The sequence below is a fragment of the Hevea brasiliensis genome, chromosome 18, assembly GCF_030052815.1.
Source record: "Hevea brasiliensis isolate MT/VB/25A 57/8 chromosome 18, ASM3005281v1, whole genome shotgun sequence".
NCBI classification, from domain to species: domain Eukaryota; kingdom Viridiplantae; phylum Streptophyta; class Magnoliopsida; order Malpighiales; family Euphorbiaceae; genus Hevea; species Hevea brasiliensis.
In genome coordinates this window covers 1,310,420-1,328,862 of record NC_079510.1, presented here as the reverse complement: position 1 = coordinate 1,328,862, position 18,443 = coordinate 1,310,420, and the positions used below count along the sequence as shown (strand labels likewise).

Sequence of the window (18,443 nt, the reverse complement as noted above, 5' to 3'; positions counted from 1 at the left end):
AATCAAAATTATAGCAACAACAAGCGTTTATTATCATATCAAAAGTTTTAACAAAGGCGCAACTTTAACTCTTTATGGTATAGTAGCTCAAACGCTATGAATTAAAGGGATTTGAGCGAGATGCTGGTTCACTGAGCCATCTCAACTTATTGTCTATAGAAATAATCAATTTAAATTTAGGGATTAAATTATTATAAATATTAAAAAATACAAAGACAATCTTGTTTCCCTTTGAAAAAAGATGACTTAAATTATAATTTTATTATATTTTGAAGAATAATTTGTAAATTACCTTATTATTATTATTATTATTATTTTATACAAGTTGTGCATGTATTCTTGCAGTTAGTTCACCTTGTACTTTACTAATAGTGAATAGTGAAGTAGCAAGTGTGGCTGCAATTGAAATCAAGACTAAAAAGCCTGACCCAATAAACACTCCATCTTTGACTACATAGCATTTCTGGTCTAACCATCCTTTTCCATAGAGCTGTTTTCTACTCATGCTTGTGCCTGCACTTAATAAAATCACTGCAAGCCCAAAGCAGATCCTGCAAAACCAAAAAAAAAAAATAATAATAATAATAATAATGTAAAACATGATTAAAAAATAGATTAAAAGAGACCATATATGCATGTTTCTGTTATCATTTAAAACTAGTCTCTCTAGGCGTTGAATCCCAGAATAGATTTAAGAAGTTGAGCATCTACAGGCTGTCCATGTTCTTCTTTACAGGTTCTTCTACCCAAATCATTCCACTTGCCAACCTATTACCAATAATAGGACCCCACTTTGTTTGTACAAATATTAATTTTTTTTTATTAATTCAACAGTTAAAAAAAAAAAAAAGAAAGAGGGTGTTTTTTTAATTTAAAATATATTTTTTTTATAAATTAAATTAAAAATAAATAATTATTTAATAAAATTATTTAAAAATAATTTTTAAATAATTTAAGTATTTAGTTAAAAATAATTTAATTTATTAAAATTATCAAAACATATATATATATAATTAAGCGTTAGTAACTATTAAAATTAAAATAATATTAATATTTTTAAAAATTATTAAGATAATATTATATTTTATTTAATCGAAGTGTAGTTTTAAAATAAATAGATAAGTCATGAAATTATTTTTACTAATGACTTCTGACTTGTTTTAAATAATTTTTTTAATTTATAAATTAAATTAAATATTAATTTATTTATAATTTTCTACTTATATACCCTTTATATTCTTTTTCTATATTTTGAAAAATTACTATCTTATCTCCACCTTTTTAGCTTAGGAATATTTTAAAATATCAATGATCATATTTTCATTGGATTTTATATGAGTTTTATTACAATTAACTATGTATCTAAATGTATAACAGTTGTATTCAATAAATTCCTATAGATTAGAATGTGTATTAACAGAGGAAAGGAGAGATTTGATTGATTACTTACCATGACAAAACCAGAAATGCTGTGGCGATCTTTGGTTTCTTAGCCTTGGAAGAATCTTCATCCTTTCTCAACCAAAAATTGCTGCAAATTACAAAATTTCCTATGATCTGAGCAATGACCAAGCATATTAGTGCTGCAATTCCAAAGCTGAAAGCTTTACTTTCAGGCAAATAACAGAGTTTATTATCCAACTTCATATCCTCCTCCTACAAAAACACCCAACCACAACAACCTACTTACAAAATTTGCATATACCAATTGAACAACAAGAATTGCAGCAGAGAGTTTAATGAGAGAGTACCTTGGCTTTCTGGGACTCTGCAATGATACAAGAAATGAAAGACATAAGGCCAAGAGAAACTACAAAGAAGATGATTAGCAAGAACCCATATTGATGCTTTTCCATTGTTGAGGAAGAAGAAGAAAAAGAAGAAGAGGAAAAAAATAAAACAAAGCAGCAAGTGGCGAAGGCTTAGAGTTTACTCAAGGAATATAGTGGGAAGATAATGGAGGTTTCATACTTGGCTTGGCTTCCTTGCTGGTTCCTTAGTGGTATTTAAAGCTTTCTTCCAAATTATCATGTCTCTTTCATTTGCTTTGAAGGGGAGATATCATTTCTAACCGTAAGTTAGACGGTTTAAATGGGAGCCTTTTATACAACTAATTTCTTTTCTTTTTTAAATTGTGCTAAGGATATTTTTGAACTAATTATTTAAATTTTTAATTAGGAGTGGGTAAAAAATGAATATATTTTTAATAAACTCTCATATTTGACAAAAAAAAAATTTTCTAGTATAAATTTAAAATATTTATATTTATTTATAGACTCAATTAAATAATGAATATATTTTTAATAAACTCTCATATTTGACAAAAAAAAATTTCTAGTATAAATTTAAAATATTTATATTTATTTATAGACTCAATTAAATAAAGAAGTTAATTATTCTATATTCTAAAAACTTGAAAAGTTATTTTTTATTGGTCAAATTAAAATAAAAAAAATTAATGGCTATATTTTTTGAATTTTTTAAAGTATTAAAAATAAATTATAAAAATACTTAAATTATGAGTAAAATATATTAAATTTAAATATTATTTTTGTCACTGATTTTTTAAATTTAAATATAAAAAAACTTGAATCCGTTGTTGACTCGCTTAATCTAAATTCTATGTCCATCATTAATATGGAGATTAAACTTTATTTTAAATAATTTTAAAAAATATGGCCTCTCACATTAAGATAATGTATTTAAAGTCCTTTCAATATAATACTGATAAAAGGTGAATTATTACCTTTACCAATTGAATAAACATAGTGGATCATTGCCCTACTTTTTCAAGGCTTGAACAGAGAAAGGAACAATTTAAGAAGTGTGCCAATAATATATATATATATATTGATTTACTCAAAGGCTGAATTATTAACATTTATACATCTTAAGAAACTTATTGTTATAGGTATTCTGAACTTATGATTCATATAAATTTATGTGGGATTTGTGAATTTGTTAGGAGGATAATGTTATTGGTGGTTTTAGGTAGAAAGAGATAAGGTGGAATTATTCAAGTGAGGCTGCAAATTGCATGTGATAGATCCATAGGAAGGTAATATATTCCATTTATTAAAGAGGAAAGGTCTAATCAACTTGTAATATTCTGAGGCAGCCATTGACTTCATGAAAAAGCTGATTTTTCTGTATCAGATTCCAATGTAATGAAAACTTAATTAATTTGTGAAAGTTAATTAAGAGGATAAAAGAAAGCTATTATATTATATTATATTATATTATATGATATTAGATCTCTATGAGCCTGTCAAAGCTAATAGCCGCCTTAATCACTGCATCAATAAACAAACATAAAATACAAGTAATGAAGCGAAATGGGTGTTTAATTTATAATGAAAAAAAAAAGTCCAAATATCCCTCAATTTTAGATTAAATAATGAAAGAAAAATAGCATAAAGGTAATGTTTTATATAATATACAAACGATTTATATTATAACAAAACATATATTTTAATTATAACAATCGTAACTCAATTGCTAGTAAATTATTTCTTAATTATTTTATTATTTTATATATATACGTCAAATTTTTTTATTAATTTGATTTATAAATATATTTTTATATTTAAATTTTTGAAATTATTTTGATTAATAATTTTTTTTAGTACTTTGTTTTTTTATATTATTTGTAGTACTAATTTTTTATTAATAAATTATTCTTTTAGTAATTTTTAAAATAATTTTTTCATGAGAATTTTATTTATTAATTAGAAATTTAATTTTTTTTTATTTTTTTTAAATTAGTAACCGACTATTGATTGCTAAATTGATTACAAATAACAATCAACCTACAAAATTGTTACAAAATTGCCAAGTTAAAGACACTGATTTGATTTTTTTCAACTGATTATGCATCTAATTTTGATTAATCAAATTTTTATTTAAATTAATTATTTTAGCAATCGATTCAGTTTTTTATTATTAATGGCAACTAATTTATCAGTTAGTTGCTAATGAATTAGCAACAAGTTTCATTACAACTAACAGAATTAGTTGTTAAATCGATTAGTAACTAATTTTAATAAATTAAAAATTAATTTGATCAGTTGCTAATTTTTTTTAAGTGAAAATATAAGAAAAATTATTATTATTTTAATTTTTTAATAAAATATTTTGTATCTAATTTTGATTAAATTTAATTAATTATATAAAATTAGATTTAATCTAACAAAGTGAAAGGCAAATTTTATAGGACCGTAACAAGATGAATAACACGAACACTTATATTAAGATAGATATCTAATAATATAATAAATAATCACATTTACACAGAATGAATGTAGCATATATTAAAGATAACATAAGAGAGGATCATTTAAAATAATTGTCATATATATAATGAAAATAATCAAATATTTCGACACAAAAATATGTTAAGATGAAGAAAGTGAGAAAGGAAAAGGATAAACTTAAAATGACGTAGAGGAGAGGGAGAAAGGGAAGGTCATTTAAATTTTCAAAGTGATGGTTAAATTCATAAATCTAAAAATTTTAGTTAAATTAATAATTTACCAAAAGTAGTCAATATATATAGATACATAAGATTTTTTTTTTTTTTGGTGGTGAGGCAAATATATAAGATGTTAATACGTTATGTAGAGGTAACTTACAAATGTGAATAGGGCAACCATTTAATAGAGACCTCGACAGCACCACCACATTGATCAAATTTATCTTAATTTTTAAATAATCTTGAAATCCTTTTCAAGGAAGTTGAATCTTAAATAATAAGGATAGATACTTTGCTGCAAATCTTTTATAGGATCAGTTTTTAAAAAACATAGTTATATTAGCCCTAAATCAATACTAAACCATCAAAATTTGGTAGCTTCAACCCTATAAACCACTCATGGATCTCTCAAATTGAGATAAATATTCACCATAATAATAATAATAGTCAAACAAAAAGGAAAATAAAGACCATGAGAATGGATTGTTAGCTATCGGCTACCAGCTACCATCTATCAGCTGCCAACAACAGTTGAATAAAGTAAGCCACTCGTAACATTTCAAGCACATACACTTTATAACAAATAGTCTACCATACAAACATATTTGTAAGATCATTTTCAATTTGCCACAACTATATTCTAAAGCTATGTGTTATCAGTGGTGGAAAAGAAAAACATATATCATTTGGAGTCATTGAGCTTAGATAGTAAGTAGAGGCAACCAGAGCAAAGTAGAACAGAAGCTGAGAAGCAAAGTAAATCCATGGGAGAGTGCATAACTGCTGTCTTACTTTTTTCAAAGAAACCAATCAGAAGAAGCATGACAATGACATGTCCCAGCTTGGTTTTCAGCTCATTCACAGTTTTTACTTCTAACCATTTCGGTCGTTCCTGCATATGGAAAGAATTAGATAAAGGATAAGAGAAAAGGCCTAGTAGCAAAAGATTCAAAATTTTATAAGTATTTTTGCAATATGTCCTGATTTTAATATATAGATGCAATTGTGTCCAAACAGTCAAAATTGATCAAAATTAAATTAAAAAAAATAGAATTTGAACCTTTTTATTCTAATTTTAACCTCTAACAATGTGCCTCTGTTTGTGCATAACACATCTCTAACAACTCTGCAGCGTTTTGGTCCCATTCTTCTGCTGCAATTTTTTAACCTAATCATTTTTTTTTTAAGAAATGCATTTCCTCGTCAGACACACGTCTCCATCTTTCAAAATTTTCAGACACAGGCTTAAAATGGGTCAAGGCCGTGTCCTGCCATTTTCGTCCCGGAAAAGTTTCCGACATGGGAAAACGCCAGCAACTGGCATTTCCATGCTTCACAGCCGTTTGGAAACAATTACAACTAAGTTTTAAAATCAAGACAAACTTGTCAAAGTTAAAAGTATAAAACAAAATTGCAAAAAAACATAAAGGTAGATGTTCACAAAGATTAAAAATACTCAGGATCACAGTAACAAATGGAAGCAACTTAAACCGAAGACTCAAGTAAAATCATTCCCATATGGCATCATTAGAGCTGAATTCAAGATAACTATGCAGTAAGAAAGCGTTTATAAAATCGTTAAAAGTTGTCTGAAAAAAAAAAGACCAATATTTTTCCTTTAGGGCATAATAAGTTTATGGTCTTTCTCTTCCCCTTCTCCGCATGGCACAACTCTTTAATTAAGGTGATTTTCATAAATCCCCTTTCAGGTAATGGGATATCTTCATACATTTCACAATAATGCTAAGTATGGATTACTACCTGTCAACAAAAAGCTGCAAATTCTACAACCCAGTAGATGCACTAGATTATAGAATTTGCTGAAGCATGAAAATTGCTCAAAATCTAGAGAAATACCTTCAAGGTGAATAATCCAAATAAACTTGATCTATGAGGCACGCTTTGCCCTGACAATGACTTTGCAATGTCAAGATTGCTAACAAAAAGCTCATAAAGACCCATTCCAAAAACCAGCATCACTGTTCCTAAAAGATAGACATCTGAAAGTGCAACAAAATGATAAATCAGTCACTTGATTACGAAAATTTGGTAGGAAGTGAAGTGACATATATTTAATTTACATGCAAAAACGAAAGAACATGATGAAACTTAAAACTTCCAAGGTTTGCAGCAGAACCTTCTGTGGAAAACCAATGGTACAAATCACAGTGTCCAGTCCACACCATAGAAATGCTCTTGGCTAAAATGGAATTGTATCTATTGCATTATGAATACAAGGCACATTACTAATCTGATGCAGAAGTTTCAGCTTAAGGAAATATTTGACAATTGATATTAGTTATTTACTGCCAGTAGCCATAAATAGTTTATACTACTGAACCCGAAAGAAAGGAAGTTTGAGCGAGGCAAAGAATTCAGTGCAGATGTATAACAAAACACAGGCATAGCTAAACATTTCAAAGAAGATAGGGAAAGGGGTAAGCAGACAGGCAGTATGATCATTGATGTAAAATTCCACACAATTTAATTGTAAATGAGAAGGGATTAGCAATTTATTATAAAATTAACCAGCTAGGTCATGGATGAGTTCAACAAAGCTTATCTAAGACAATATCCATTTGTGCAATATATTTGCAGATGACATATTGTTAATAGATGAAATCGGTTTGGAATTAACGGAAAGTTAAGAGTTTTGGAGGAACGCCCAGGGTTTAATTTAAGTAGAACTATAACAGAGCATATAAATTGCAAATTTAGCAATGGATGTGGAAGGATCAAAGTGGAGTTAGCTTAGATGGGTGCAGATGTCCAACAAGGAAATGAGCAAATTACAGTCTTAAGTTCAATCAAACCAGCAATGAGAACTATAGAAACAACAACACTAACAAAATTGATAAACGCTCACCTATGGCCTCTACAAGCAATATAATCACTTTGCCATGATTCACAAAGTATTCCATGAAAGATGACACGACATAAGTGCATCCCTGCATATCAAAGCAATTAATGTTATACCAATGAACTATAATGTTTTTAGCAAGGGTGAGGTATGGCACTATTCAACTGTAAAGAATTTGGACTCTTCTAAAATGGAGTTCCGCATTCAACTGTAACTTCTTTTCTGAATGGACAGGTGCAAACCAATTTTAAAAAATTTCCCAAGTTAATCAAGTTGAAGTAGTTCTTCAGATTTTCTCTTAGCAAAAGAAGCATCTCCCAAGTGGGAAAATCAAAACTAGATTAATTCTCATTTGGAGTCAAATGGAATGGGTTAAAGCTCCAAGAACTACCTTTTCCACTCTCTCTCTCTCTCTCTCTCTCTCATTTTCTTTTTCTTTTTTAATTATTTGTCCATTTCTCTATGACAAAGACCAAACGCCTATTTAGCATTGCTTTTAAAGGGCCAAAACTACTTTTCTGAGTAGAAACACCCTTTTAGGGCCCTTTTAACATTACGTTAAAACTGCTATTAAGAAAATCATTTTTTTTAATATACTATTTAGAAAGTATTAAAAAATTAATTTAAAATTAAATTTACTAAATTGTAGTCATCAAAATAGCTTTTCTGTTTTTTTTTTCAACATCATTTAAAATCATGTTTTTAAACTCAATGACAAATAGGCACTTAAATGCTATTGAAAAAAAAAAGGTTTTGAAAAAGCTAGTATTCTCATGGCTAAAACTTATTAAATTTAAATTTAAATTATTTTTTGATACTTTCTTACTAGTATATTTAAAAAGTGATTTTTTTTTTTCATCAACAATTTTAAAGAAATGCCAAACAAGCCCTGAGTTTTCTTTTTTGGTCCAAAAAAAATTTTAACAAAGGCAGGGCCTAGCTCTGTCTCTACAACAAGGATTATATAAAATTCAACCACAAACAAATGAATTCAGAGTTGGAGGAAGTGTACCTTCACAAAACACAGAAATGATCCAATCAAGGAACCAAAAACCCCAAGAATCGCCAAGAAGCGGCATCCATAAATAATCTACATCATTTAGGAAAAGAATTGGGGAAAGCAATATAAGTCAGGATTATTATGGTTGCATTTATGAAATTTATCCACAAGAATCCTTCTTAAGATTGAATAGAGAATCATAAGTGTATAAAACATTATATCACCTTCTCTATGTTCTCCTCCACAGCCAGCAAATTGTGTATCTTTGATGAGAACACAGGAGATGAAGAAGAAGAAGAAGTCTGTGTACCTTGTGGTGCTAAAGGAGAATCAGCTCTAGAACATTTGGTGATGGTCAATGGAAATCTAACACCAAAAGGACGATATCCAGAAACCCTTTTGGAAATTGGAGATAAATGGGTGGTTTTGATAAAGAAAGGAGAGGTTTTGATGAGAGTAGTGGAGAAATTCATGTGGATGAAAATGGAGAGGTTTTGGCATGAATGAATGTTGCAGAATCCCTAAGCAAGTACTGTATTAGATTTTATTACTTGCTGTTGAATGATTAAGCTCTGTCTACTGTATTATTCTTTGTTTCTGGAAAAGCCAGAAAATGAAGAGAAGACCGAGGAGGCAGAGGAATAAATAAATAAATAAATAAATAAATAAATATATATATATATATGTATATGCAAAGTTATTAATTGAGAGATGGAAGTGGGACTTTGTACAAAAATTTGATAAAATTCAATCAGTCCATCAGTTACAAACGTTAAATTATGCTACTGTATTAAAAATAATATAATAAACAACATAAAACAATTTTAATTACTGATATTTCTTCTGTTACACTTATTATAAACAGGTTTCAAAGTAGATATATTTAATTATTTTGGTAAAAAATTGTAAATAATTAATGAATCATTATTATTTTTATCCTAAATTATTTATATATATATATATAATATGTATAATTAAAAAATATGAATCTTTTATATATATAAATGCGAATTGTATCTCTAAGAACTAAAGTTTACACATAAAAATTAAAAAAAAAACTCTAATTGTTTTATCATTTATTAATTAATTAAGAGGAAAATTTTGTAAAAATTGCATATAAAAAATAAAGTCACTAGCATGCATAACGCGCAACCCACATTAGTGAAAAAAATTAGTTAAAAAATAAATTATTATAACAAATATTTTATTTAAATTATTAATTAAAATATATAAAATTAAATAAATTCTAAATATTATTTTATTAATAATAACTGAATTTTAAATGAATTAAAGTAATTTAATATAAAATTTAATTAAATTTGAAATAATTTAAATATTAAAAATAGAATTTGTAGCGAGAAGAACGCAGAATTACAATTCCCTTTTGACATTATGATTTAAACAATTTTTTTTTTTTTAAAAAGGTTACTTAATTGTTTTAAAAAATTTTATTATTAAAATTATTAAATTTTACTTAAAATCAATTTCAATAACACCTCATTAATATATATTTAAAATAACTTTTTTAAGGAATAAAGCTCATTTTTACTGCTGAACTTTTTATCTATATTCAATTTTGTATATTTTCAAGTTTCTGATTCAATATACCCAAACCTTTAGACGTAAACTCAAATTGGCTCCTCCCTGTGAAAGTAGTGCATTTTTTTAAAAATTATTTTTTAATATTAAAAATCAAAAAATTAGGAAAAAAACTTAAAAATAAACAAAATTGGACATAAAAAAAAAATTAGGACAAAAAGGAGCTTTCATTCGCAATACCAAACAGGAACATCCATTTAATAACAAGAGAAATTGCACACAACAATTTTATAGAGTTGTCATTATACATATCAATAATTGACCAAAACATCTTCCATTACATTTAGAATTCTTCTATTACCTACAAATGGCTATCAAAAAAATATCAAATGGAAATGACTTTCTTCTTATCTGTTAAACCCAAAAAGATTTTTAAAAAAATAATAATAAATTGAATCTATAGATGATCAATTATTCATATTCCTAAAATGGTCCTTATCTGATCTGGAGGATGCCTTGCCAATGATTTGGGTTCTGAGTAATCATTCTTGGGATCCAGTATTACTTTGTAAATAAGCTCATAAGCTTCAGCAAGGGACTTCGCCACTTGAATAGAAGCTTCAGAACGCAACTTTGGAACCTGTATCTGCTCAAATTCAGGAAGGGAACTCTCGCTTCCTAAAATAAGTCCGAAGAAACTCCTCAAAGACTCGGAAAGAGAAGCTGGAGAAGTGTCTTCATTCTCTGCCAGTGGAGTACCAACTGCTTCATTGCCAAGTGAATTACGAAAGTGAGACATCATATCCGACAAGCCACATCTTCTTAGAATAGCATCCACTTCTTTAGCAACAAGAGCATGCATGTGATTTTCTATTATTGCTCCAAGTTTCTTTACATATTCAGCTGCAACCTCATGCCCAGATAGCGGTTGCTGGATGGCACACAAGCAGTTGATGAGGAATATCTTGGAAGGTGTTTCACTATTCTGCATGGATCAACAAATTAACTAAGCAAAAGCTACTTTGAAGACTTCATAAGAGCATATAAAATTATAAACTTCATCACATTATTTTGAGATAACTCATCCCAAACGAAAGCAAAACAATAAGATCTTGACGTTTCAGTCTCTCCTATAATAATCAAAGAAGGATTACATATACATGTAACAATCAAAAAGATGGATAGAAGGTGATGTCTCTATCTCACGGAAAGCAGAATATGTTACTTCTATGCCTCAGTTATTACTGGCAATATCTTGAAAGATACAAATCATTAATCCATGACATGATATCATGGATGGCTTCTGACAGCCTAATTGTATAATGAGATGCATTATATAAGGTTCAGGATTTAAGAAGAGCACGCCAATATTAGGGACCAAAGGGGAGATATCATCATAAAGAACATGGTCCAGAGAGTCTAAATGCAAAAATCCAATCATCCTTGATCACAAATTATTAGGACCATGTGTTCACCAAATAATGCCACTTATGAGGCAGAAGTATTCTAAAGCTTGAAAGTTCTTTAAAGTATGCAAGAATCTCTTTTAGAATTGGATAAAGTAATGTCTAACACAATAGCTGATTTCAGTGGTACTAGATCCAAGTCTGACGGAGCATGGCAGCAGCAAGTTTGTAAAAGGCATTTCAAAGCTGGTTCTAATGCACAAGCATTTATTGGGCACATGTGACACGTCCAATTACAACTTACAAGAAACTGCGCTAGGAACTTGACTAGCTTCAGCAGTTAATGCCGAGCTTAGTTTTGTGCTCTTTAAGCAGGAAAATTGCTGGAGTTAATTTTTAAGAAGCAGGGGCATTTTTGTAATTTGAGTTTTTGCCAGAACAGGTTAGTTGAATGTCTCAAGGGCTTAATTTCGAGTTTTTATTTTGATTTGAGTCCTTCACGATTTAGGAAAAGATCAATCCTTTTAGTTTTCCATGAAATTCAATGCCGCGGCATCACACTCAGAAAACCATTAGGTTAGAATAGCCCATCAACCACTTAATGCCTCAAAAAAAAAAAAAAAAAAATCATAGATACACATCAACATATCTGATAAGACAAGAACTAATTCCCCCCATGATTGGCAAGGATGTTTGAATAATGAAAAAGAAAATAGGAAAAGTATAACCTGAGAGGATGGGGCAGAGCTGCTATTTGACAAAAGTGCATCAACTGATGATTTATTAATTTGGACAGAGTCTGAACTCATTCTTCTTCTTGTCAAGTGGCCAACACCCTTGGACTTGTGTGCCTCTGCAGCTTTCTCACACATCTGCAGTGATTAGAAGCAAAACACAAAACTCAAGTTATATTATTATAATATTAAATTACTCCCCAAGAAATCACCCTGGTGGTGGTCATGAGACATACACTAGAAGAACTCAAGCTCAAATTGCTGCAGGGGGTAGGGCTGGTTCATATTTTATAGATAGAGTGGGCGACCCATGTAGCATAGCTAAAAAAAATAAACCCTTGAATTAAAGTAGTTGTGTCAATATGGAGCATTTAACAGCAGGTCTGAAAACATGAATCAGTTTCAAAAGAATGACCCAAATGAATACAAAAACGGCTCAGAATGTCAACTAATCAGTACTTTACGTAGAATAGATGGCAGGTATTCTTTTTCAACTGCAACAAGCATATTTAGGTCAACAGTAAATTATAACATTCTAATATAAGCTAAAAGATCCAAATTTTATGTTACAAAACTATGATGCATCAAGTATGTTACAAAACCTGAGCCAATAACAAACCTGAATGATAGGATCAAGTATAGCAGATATCACAGGATCAAAATCAGGCTTTTTCTCTGAAGCAGGAACCATCATGCTGTCATGAGTCTCAATTATTTCAAGTAGAACAGAGACTCCTTCCCGCACTGCTTCAGGTGGGGAAAGATCAACAGCGACAAGGGGAGGATAGCGTAACAGCTTCTCCCCCCGACTTTTGAGAATGTCAAAAAATGTTTTCTGTGCAGCATCCTTGAGCATCCAAAGTGTCCTACAGAGCGCTGTATCTCTCCCAAGCAAATCTGATATCTACAGCACAATCATCAAAACGGTGAAAACATGTCAACTGAAAGAAAGAAAAAGAAAAAAGAAGATACTAACACCAGCAAACTTCAACTGGATTTTTATACGAGTTCTTGAACTTCAATTTACTTGCAAATTAAGTTCTTAAATGGACTAACGATATCTAATCAAGTGCATCTATAAGGTCTCTTTCACTGGAACATAGATGTGAGCCATCACATGCTCACATTTAATAGATAAAATGCTGCATTAAAAAAAAAAAAAAGAAGCCTGAGCAAGATCACATGCTAATTATGAGTGATTGTTTTTAAAAAAGAACATATTCCTTCAAGTCTCCTTTTCTCTTATCTCTCACTGTTACCATAATACTCTTTCCACTTCAAAAATTCTAACCAGCCACACCAGCAAGAGAAACCAGACAAATGCACTGTATCAGAAGTCAGTTGTTTGTGTAAGCAATTGATTGCAAAAAATTAAAGCGCAAGCACTCAGAAATCAAGTTAAGTCATCATGTTAAAATATAGTCGGCTTTATTTTATATATATATATATATATATATATATATATATATATATATAAAGTGGGTAAAACAAAGATGGGTGGAGTTTAACTCACAGTGTAGCTGTAAAATCCCAGTGTATTACTCAGTTTGTATGCAATTATAAGACTAGGCTGTGACTGCAAAACTTGTTCAACTCGAACTTTAAAAGGCCGGCAAACTCCTTCAAAAATTCTATCCAACACAAATGTCAAGTCTGATTGTGTCTTTCCAGTACCATTCTCCAAATTCTTGGGCAATCGATTTGCAGAGGATCCAGCATCTACCACAGCATCTGGATCAAGTAACACAAGAACAAGTTCTCTTTCAGATGCCAAGGCCTGCATATGAAGTAACAAAATATTGCTGATAAATGAGGGGGAAAAAAAAAAAACTAATACTTGTATTTGCAAAGAAAAAAAAAAACTACAAAAAAAAAAAGAACAAATAAACAATAACAATTAGGCTGTAATCTCAAATTCATTGGGGTCAGCTATATGCATCCAAATAAAACCAACTTAAAAACGCTTCAAATCAAACCTGATGTAACCATCCTAGCATGTCACCCACATAACGTAATGGATCATGTGCATGAACCTCTATTGGTCTAGGTAGTCCAGCAGGACCTCCACGTGTAAGAGCACTTATGAACCTTCTAAACAATGCATTGTGCCTCATATTTGCCACCTGTATGGTCATTACAGAGGGTTCTTACTTCTCATTACATGCTACTAGAAAAATGACCAAATGGATAAATTTTTGGTTATTCATTATTCAGCTTGGTTGCATGAAAATCACCTCTTCTGCACAATACTTGAAAAGGACAGGCCTTTCTCTGAGGCATCGGACTGCTGTTTTTAAAAGTTCACCAACTTCAGGATTATCAGCATCACCCAATTTCCTACACTCCGCCTGAACCCACCTAGATACCAAATAAAATAATATTTGCTAAGACAAACAAGCAACAATCAACCAGATTTGAACGAGATATAAATCTTCACAAAGGAGAATAGCTCCTGACTCCTAAACAAATTTGAATGAAGGAAATGTATCCTTGTAGCTGATAAAACAGTTTGCATTGAAAATTAATTGAGCTGAATATCAATTTTATAGAAACTTAAAAAGCATAGAACAAAAATCTTATGCTCAAGTAAGCCTTTAGCATGTTCCTAGATTCTCAGCGCATGAGCTAGAGAGAACAAAATACGTAAATCTCATAAACCTTTGGGTCTTAAACACCAATTTTTAAATATGTCATTGTCATTAATGCACACAATACATGCAACCAAAAGAAGTATCAAGTAACTGGGTCATAATATCAAATTTCCCTCAAACCATGCTACAAGACCTAGCTTACCTTTTTCATAAGGAGCACAATTCAACATATATACAAACCATGGACCATGAGAACAGTCAAATGAAAATGCAATGCTTTATACATTCCTCTTGATGATGCATCAGTCACTAACTGTTAAAATTCATCAGATTTTAATAATCAAATGGTAGATAAACCATGACAGCATGACTTTAAAAGCATGCACTATGCAGAGGGAAAAGAGAGGATGAAGCTTTTTACATGCTTCAACAAAATTGTCAGATTATAGAAAAGCTTCACCTGCATAGACGCTCATACGCTCCTTCTTGGTACACTGCCATCATATCCATGAGCTCCAAACCAGCGCGCTGTCAAGGACCCCTCAAGTCAATTATCTTCATTTCTATTGTTCTTTTGAAAATAATACAAGCAAAACAAAAGCAATGGACAAAAGAAAACAAAATAATATAAGCATGAAGCTGATAGTTCTTAACAAAACCTCCCAAGTCAGTCTAAAAGATTACAAAATCCAAGCACCAGATTTTGAGATAAAGTCTGCAACACTAATAATTGGATAGTCAAGAACATAGTTACTTGGAACGCAGCACTCCCGAGTCGTGGTAGAGTATGTAGTACGTGATACGCCACTTAATAAAAATAGGATACTTAAGGGGCAGGCTTAATCAATACGAGATCGATTCTTAGTACGTGAATTATATGTATGTAGTATGCAAACTATATTTATGTGATATAATTTATTTTTTAATTTTATTTAACATAATATGTTCATGAAAAATTAAAATTTAATTTAATATAATTAATATATAATTTTTAAAATACTAATATGTTATTCAAAATTAAAGTCATTTTATTATTATTATTATTATTATTATTAATAAATAATTAAAAATATAATAATTTTTATATTTCCTACAAATTCTCTCCTTAATTATAGTTAGTAAAAAAATATTTCACAGTTTAAAAATAATATATCATCCAACAATAAAATTAGTCAAAAGTTATTGCCCTTTCAAAACCTGATGTCCCACTTAACCCTAAAAGAGTCCCACCTATGCAACCCAAAAGACACCTATCAACCCAAAAGAACATCACTTCTTTTCTTCTTCTTCTTGCATTGTCGGCTCTCCTCTTCTTTCACGCATAGCTGCTGTGTTCTTCTTCCTTTCTTTTCTTGCCTTTCTTGCTTGCTAGAACTCCCATTTTGGCGACCCAGATCGCGTCCCCTAGTGATTTGGTATGCAAACATTCTGTGAATTGGGATGTGCGACCCAGATCGCAATACCCAAGAGAGGCGGGAGAGCAAATCTAGTAACTATGGTCAAGAATTTGATATTTAGTTTTCCAATGATTAAATTGTATTTGCTTGTTGCATAATTTTTAGGTTTCACTTTCAAACAATACAACGACTAAACATGCAATTTGAAATATACCAAATATAACTATGCTTCTCATTCTTTTCTAATAATCAAGATCAGCAGAGTTGTGAATTCTGGCTTTCAAATTTGGTTAGAAGGTTGCTAGGGTGGCAATATAAGTGATCCAATACAATGTCAAAGATCAAATCAAAATATAGTATATTTCACCAAAAAAATCAGTATTATACCTGATGATGCGTCCTTAGTAGTATTTTGCAATTGGCATGAATTTCTTGAACATGAGATAGTGCCTTGAAGAAATTTTCATTTAAGTCTTCATCCCTCAATGCATTTATCTGTGAATGGTAGATGCAATAGAAGTAAATATCAAGTCCTAAGCTCAATAACTATAAAATAATGGAATGTAAATCTAACTTAAACCTCTTCATTAGAGAGCTGATAATCACGAAGGAAGCATGACACAATCTCTTGTCTTTGTGTAGTAATTTCAAGTTCTTGTTTAAGCCTCTCCGTGGTGCTGATAATATCTCCTGTGCTAGCACTACAACTGTTCAAAGCCTTTGCAATCCTAAGAAGATAGAAAATCAATAAGTTTCACGAGCAACTGTAGAAAAATCTTCTCCAGGTTAAATACCAGTAATGGAATGAATAACAAACATAGAACCATGGAATCTCTCAAAACCAAGTGAGGCTGAGTTCTGGAAACAAATGAAATAGTACACTGCCCTATCAATTTGATGTTTGCAGACGATACTCAATGCAGCCAGAGAACTCATTGGGAAAACAAGGGAAAATGATTGAGAAATCTTTTGGTAAAAAGATCAACAAACAGAACTAGGATTTTACATGAAACAGAACACAAGAGCAACAACTACAGAAATAGACCAATGGAATCGGGAATACGCCCGCCAAGTATAAGCACAATTGATCCTCCTAGATGACCCAATACTTTACTTTGCTTATTCCAACTTAAGTTAGTAATCAATAGTTAAGACAGTAAAAGATATCCCAAACTTCAATTTCACAATTCACAGTTGAAAGGGTACCATATTCATAATTTAAAATCCAATTCGAATGGAAAGCAAATGTAAATTAAATAGAAAGAAAAGAAAAACAAAATTACTCGTCGCAGCATTCAGCTAGAGCATTAACTTCCTCCTCCACACGATCTAAAGCCTGATAAACAAAGAATTAAAATGTCAAGAAAAATGCAAGGATATCTCCAGATATTACTAGTATAGAAATGAAGAGAAAAATTACGAGCTGAGCAGCGTTGGAAGCATGGAGAAACTGGAGGTTGATAGAGAGAGAACGTTTCTCGATGGTGGATCTGAGATTGCGACGAGCCTGAGGAGAGTTGTCAGAGTAGAAAGTAGAGAGAGTGTTGAGAGAAGAAACAAGATCCGGAGTGTCCGTACGACATTCCAAAACTTTCTTCAGCTTCCGTGACAATCCCGGCGCCACTCCCACCGCAGTTCCCATTTTCTTCTTTCTTCACAAATTAGATCCGACTTCTGCACAAATAGCCGAAGTTAAATGTTTAATAAATCTTTCAAATATGGATTAATTATATAAATAATGCGTTTTTAAAAATATTTTACTAAAATAATTTGAAGCTAAAATTATTTATTAATACGGTGTGTGACTGTGAAAATATCAACTCAAAAAGTAATTTAGTATTTCAAACAAAAATATAAAACTATCAATACAAAAGCTAATTTCATAAGCCACGTCAAAGGATCATGCCAATATCAAAATTACTATATGTATTAGAGTCAACGTGATAATATATCAAATACACATAAAATTATTAATTAAATTAATATTTTTAAATTATTGATGATTTTTTAAACATTCGTAAGAATATATTAAAACTTTTTAATACATGTAATAAGGAGAATATATTTCCTTGAGAGTACACTGAATTTTCCCTATAAATATAATTTTTTTTTCCTCTCCTCAAATGTATATTTTTGAAGTATAGAGTAAAGAAATTTTTAGAGGTCTCTTATTGCTTTCATATAAAATTTTATTTCTTTTTTTCAAGAAATTTTTAGAGGTCTCTTGTTACTTCCACATCAAATTTTATTTCTCTCTTCCTTCTCCTTTATACAATAATTTTTTTAATTCTTCTCATATTTTGTTTGATTAATGCATATAATGTCTTTTTTTTTATAAATTTATTATGTAATATTTATTAATTTTATGTTTATTTATCATAATAAATAAACATATAAATATTTTTCTTCAAATTATTTTTGAAAGTGAAAATTAATGAATAATTT

At 30.1% G+C, this 18,443-nt stretch overlaps 3 protein-coding genes across 4 annotated transcripts; all 3 read right to left on the bottom strand.

The window, feature by feature from the left end:
* Window positions 1–242: 242 nt before the first annotated feature.
* Window positions 243–2,099, bottom strand: LOC131175952 (protein MODIFYING WALL LIGNIN-1-like). Its single transcript, XM_058140819.1, has 3 exons — window positions 1,752–2,099; window positions 1,451–1,656; window positions 243–551 (listed from the first exon to the last, which is right to left on the bottom strand). Exons 1-3 carry the CDS (start codon window positions 1,854–1,856, stop codon window positions 317–319), a joined length of 546 nt encoding a protein of 181 aa, XP_057996802.1. The 5' UTR covers window positions 1,857–2,099; the 3' UTR covers window positions 243–316.
* Window positions 2,100–5,007: 2,908 nt separating this feature from the next.
* LOC110673840 (uncharacterized) lies at window positions 5,008–8,979 on the bottom strand. Of its 2 annotated transcripts, XM_021837056.2 has the most exons (5): window positions 8,556–8,978; window positions 8,344–8,421; window positions 7,338–7,419; window positions 6,329–6,471; window positions 5,008–5,363 (listed from the first exon to the last, which is right to left on the bottom strand). In XM_021837056.2, the coding sequence occupies exons 1-5, from the start codon at window positions 8,802–8,804 to the stop codon at window positions 5,154–5,156; spliced, it is 762 nt and encodes a 253-aa protein (XP_021692748.2). In that variant the 5' UTR covers window positions 8,805–8,978; the 3' UTR covers window positions 5,008–5,153. The 2 variants fall into 2 exon arrangements, with proteins under 2 accessions (XP_021692748.2, XP_021692750.2); XM_021837058.2 differs by lacking the exon at window positions 8,344–8,421 and having other exon boundaries at window positions 8,556–8,979.
* Window positions 8,980–10,107: 1,128 nt separating this feature from the next.
* Window positions 10,108–17,718, bottom strand: LOC110673866 (conserved oligomeric Golgi complex subunit 6). Its single transcript, XM_021837093.2, has 11 exons — window positions 17,419–17,718; window positions 17,282–17,334; window positions 16,579–16,726; window positions 16,386–16,493; window positions 15,062–15,129; window positions 14,245–14,368; window positions 13,987–14,133; window positions 13,524–13,787; window positions 12,630–12,914; window positions 12,005–12,148; window positions 10,108–10,855 (listed from the first exon to the last, which is right to left on the bottom strand). The coding sequence occupies exons 1-11, from the start codon at window positions 17,638–17,640 to the stop codon at window positions 10,346–10,348; spliced, it is 2,073 nt and encodes a 690-aa protein (XP_021692785.2). The 5' UTR covers window positions 17,641–17,718; the 3' UTR covers window positions 10,108–10,345.
* Window positions 17,719–18,443: the final 725 nt, after the last annotated feature.

What these genes read in the sequence shown, in the direction of transcription:
- LOC131175952 (XM_058140819.1), bottom strand. Translation starts at nt 1,856, where the DNA reads ATGGAAAAGCATCAATATGGGTTCTTGCTAATCATCTTCTTTGTAGTT. An exon ending in CAGAGTCCCAGAAAGCCAAG is followed by an intron (nt 1,657 to 1,751) that starts GTACTCTCTCAT and finishes GTGTTTTTGTAG; the next exon opens with GAGGAGGATATGAAGTTGGA. An exon ending in GCATTTCTGGTTTTGTCATG is followed by an intron (nt 552 to 1,450) that starts GTAAGTAATCAA and finishes TTGGTTTTGCAG; the next exon opens with GATCTGCTTTGGGCTTGCAG.
- LOC110673840 (XM_021837056.2), bottom strand. Translation starts at nt 8,804, where the DNA reads ATGAATTTCTCCACTACTCTCATCAAAACCTCTCCTTTCTTTATCAAA. An exon ending in TGGAGGAGAACATAGAGAAG is followed by an intron (nt 8,422 to 8,555) that starts GTGATATAATGT and finishes TAAATGATGTAG; the next exon opens with ATTATTTATGGATGCCGCTT. An exon ending in TTGGATTATTCACCTTGAAG is followed by an intron (nt 5,364 to 6,328) that starts GTATTTCTCTAG and finishes TTCCATATGCAG; the next exon opens with GAACGACCGAAATGGTTAGA.
- LOC110673866 (XM_021837093.2), bottom strand. Translation starts at nt 17,640, where the DNA reads ATGGGAACTGCGGTGGGAGTGGCGCCGGGATTGTCACGGAAGCTGAAG. An exon ending in TGGGATTTTACAGCTACACT is followed by an intron (nt 12,915 to 13,523) that starts GTGAGTTAAACT and finishes ATTGTGCTGTAG; the next exon opens with ATATCAGATTTGCTTGGGAG. An exon ending in TACTTGATCCTATCATTCAG is followed by an intron (nt 12,149 to 12,629) that starts GTTTGTTATTGG and finishes TAATCACTGCAG; the next exon opens with ATGTGTGAGAAAGCTGCAGA.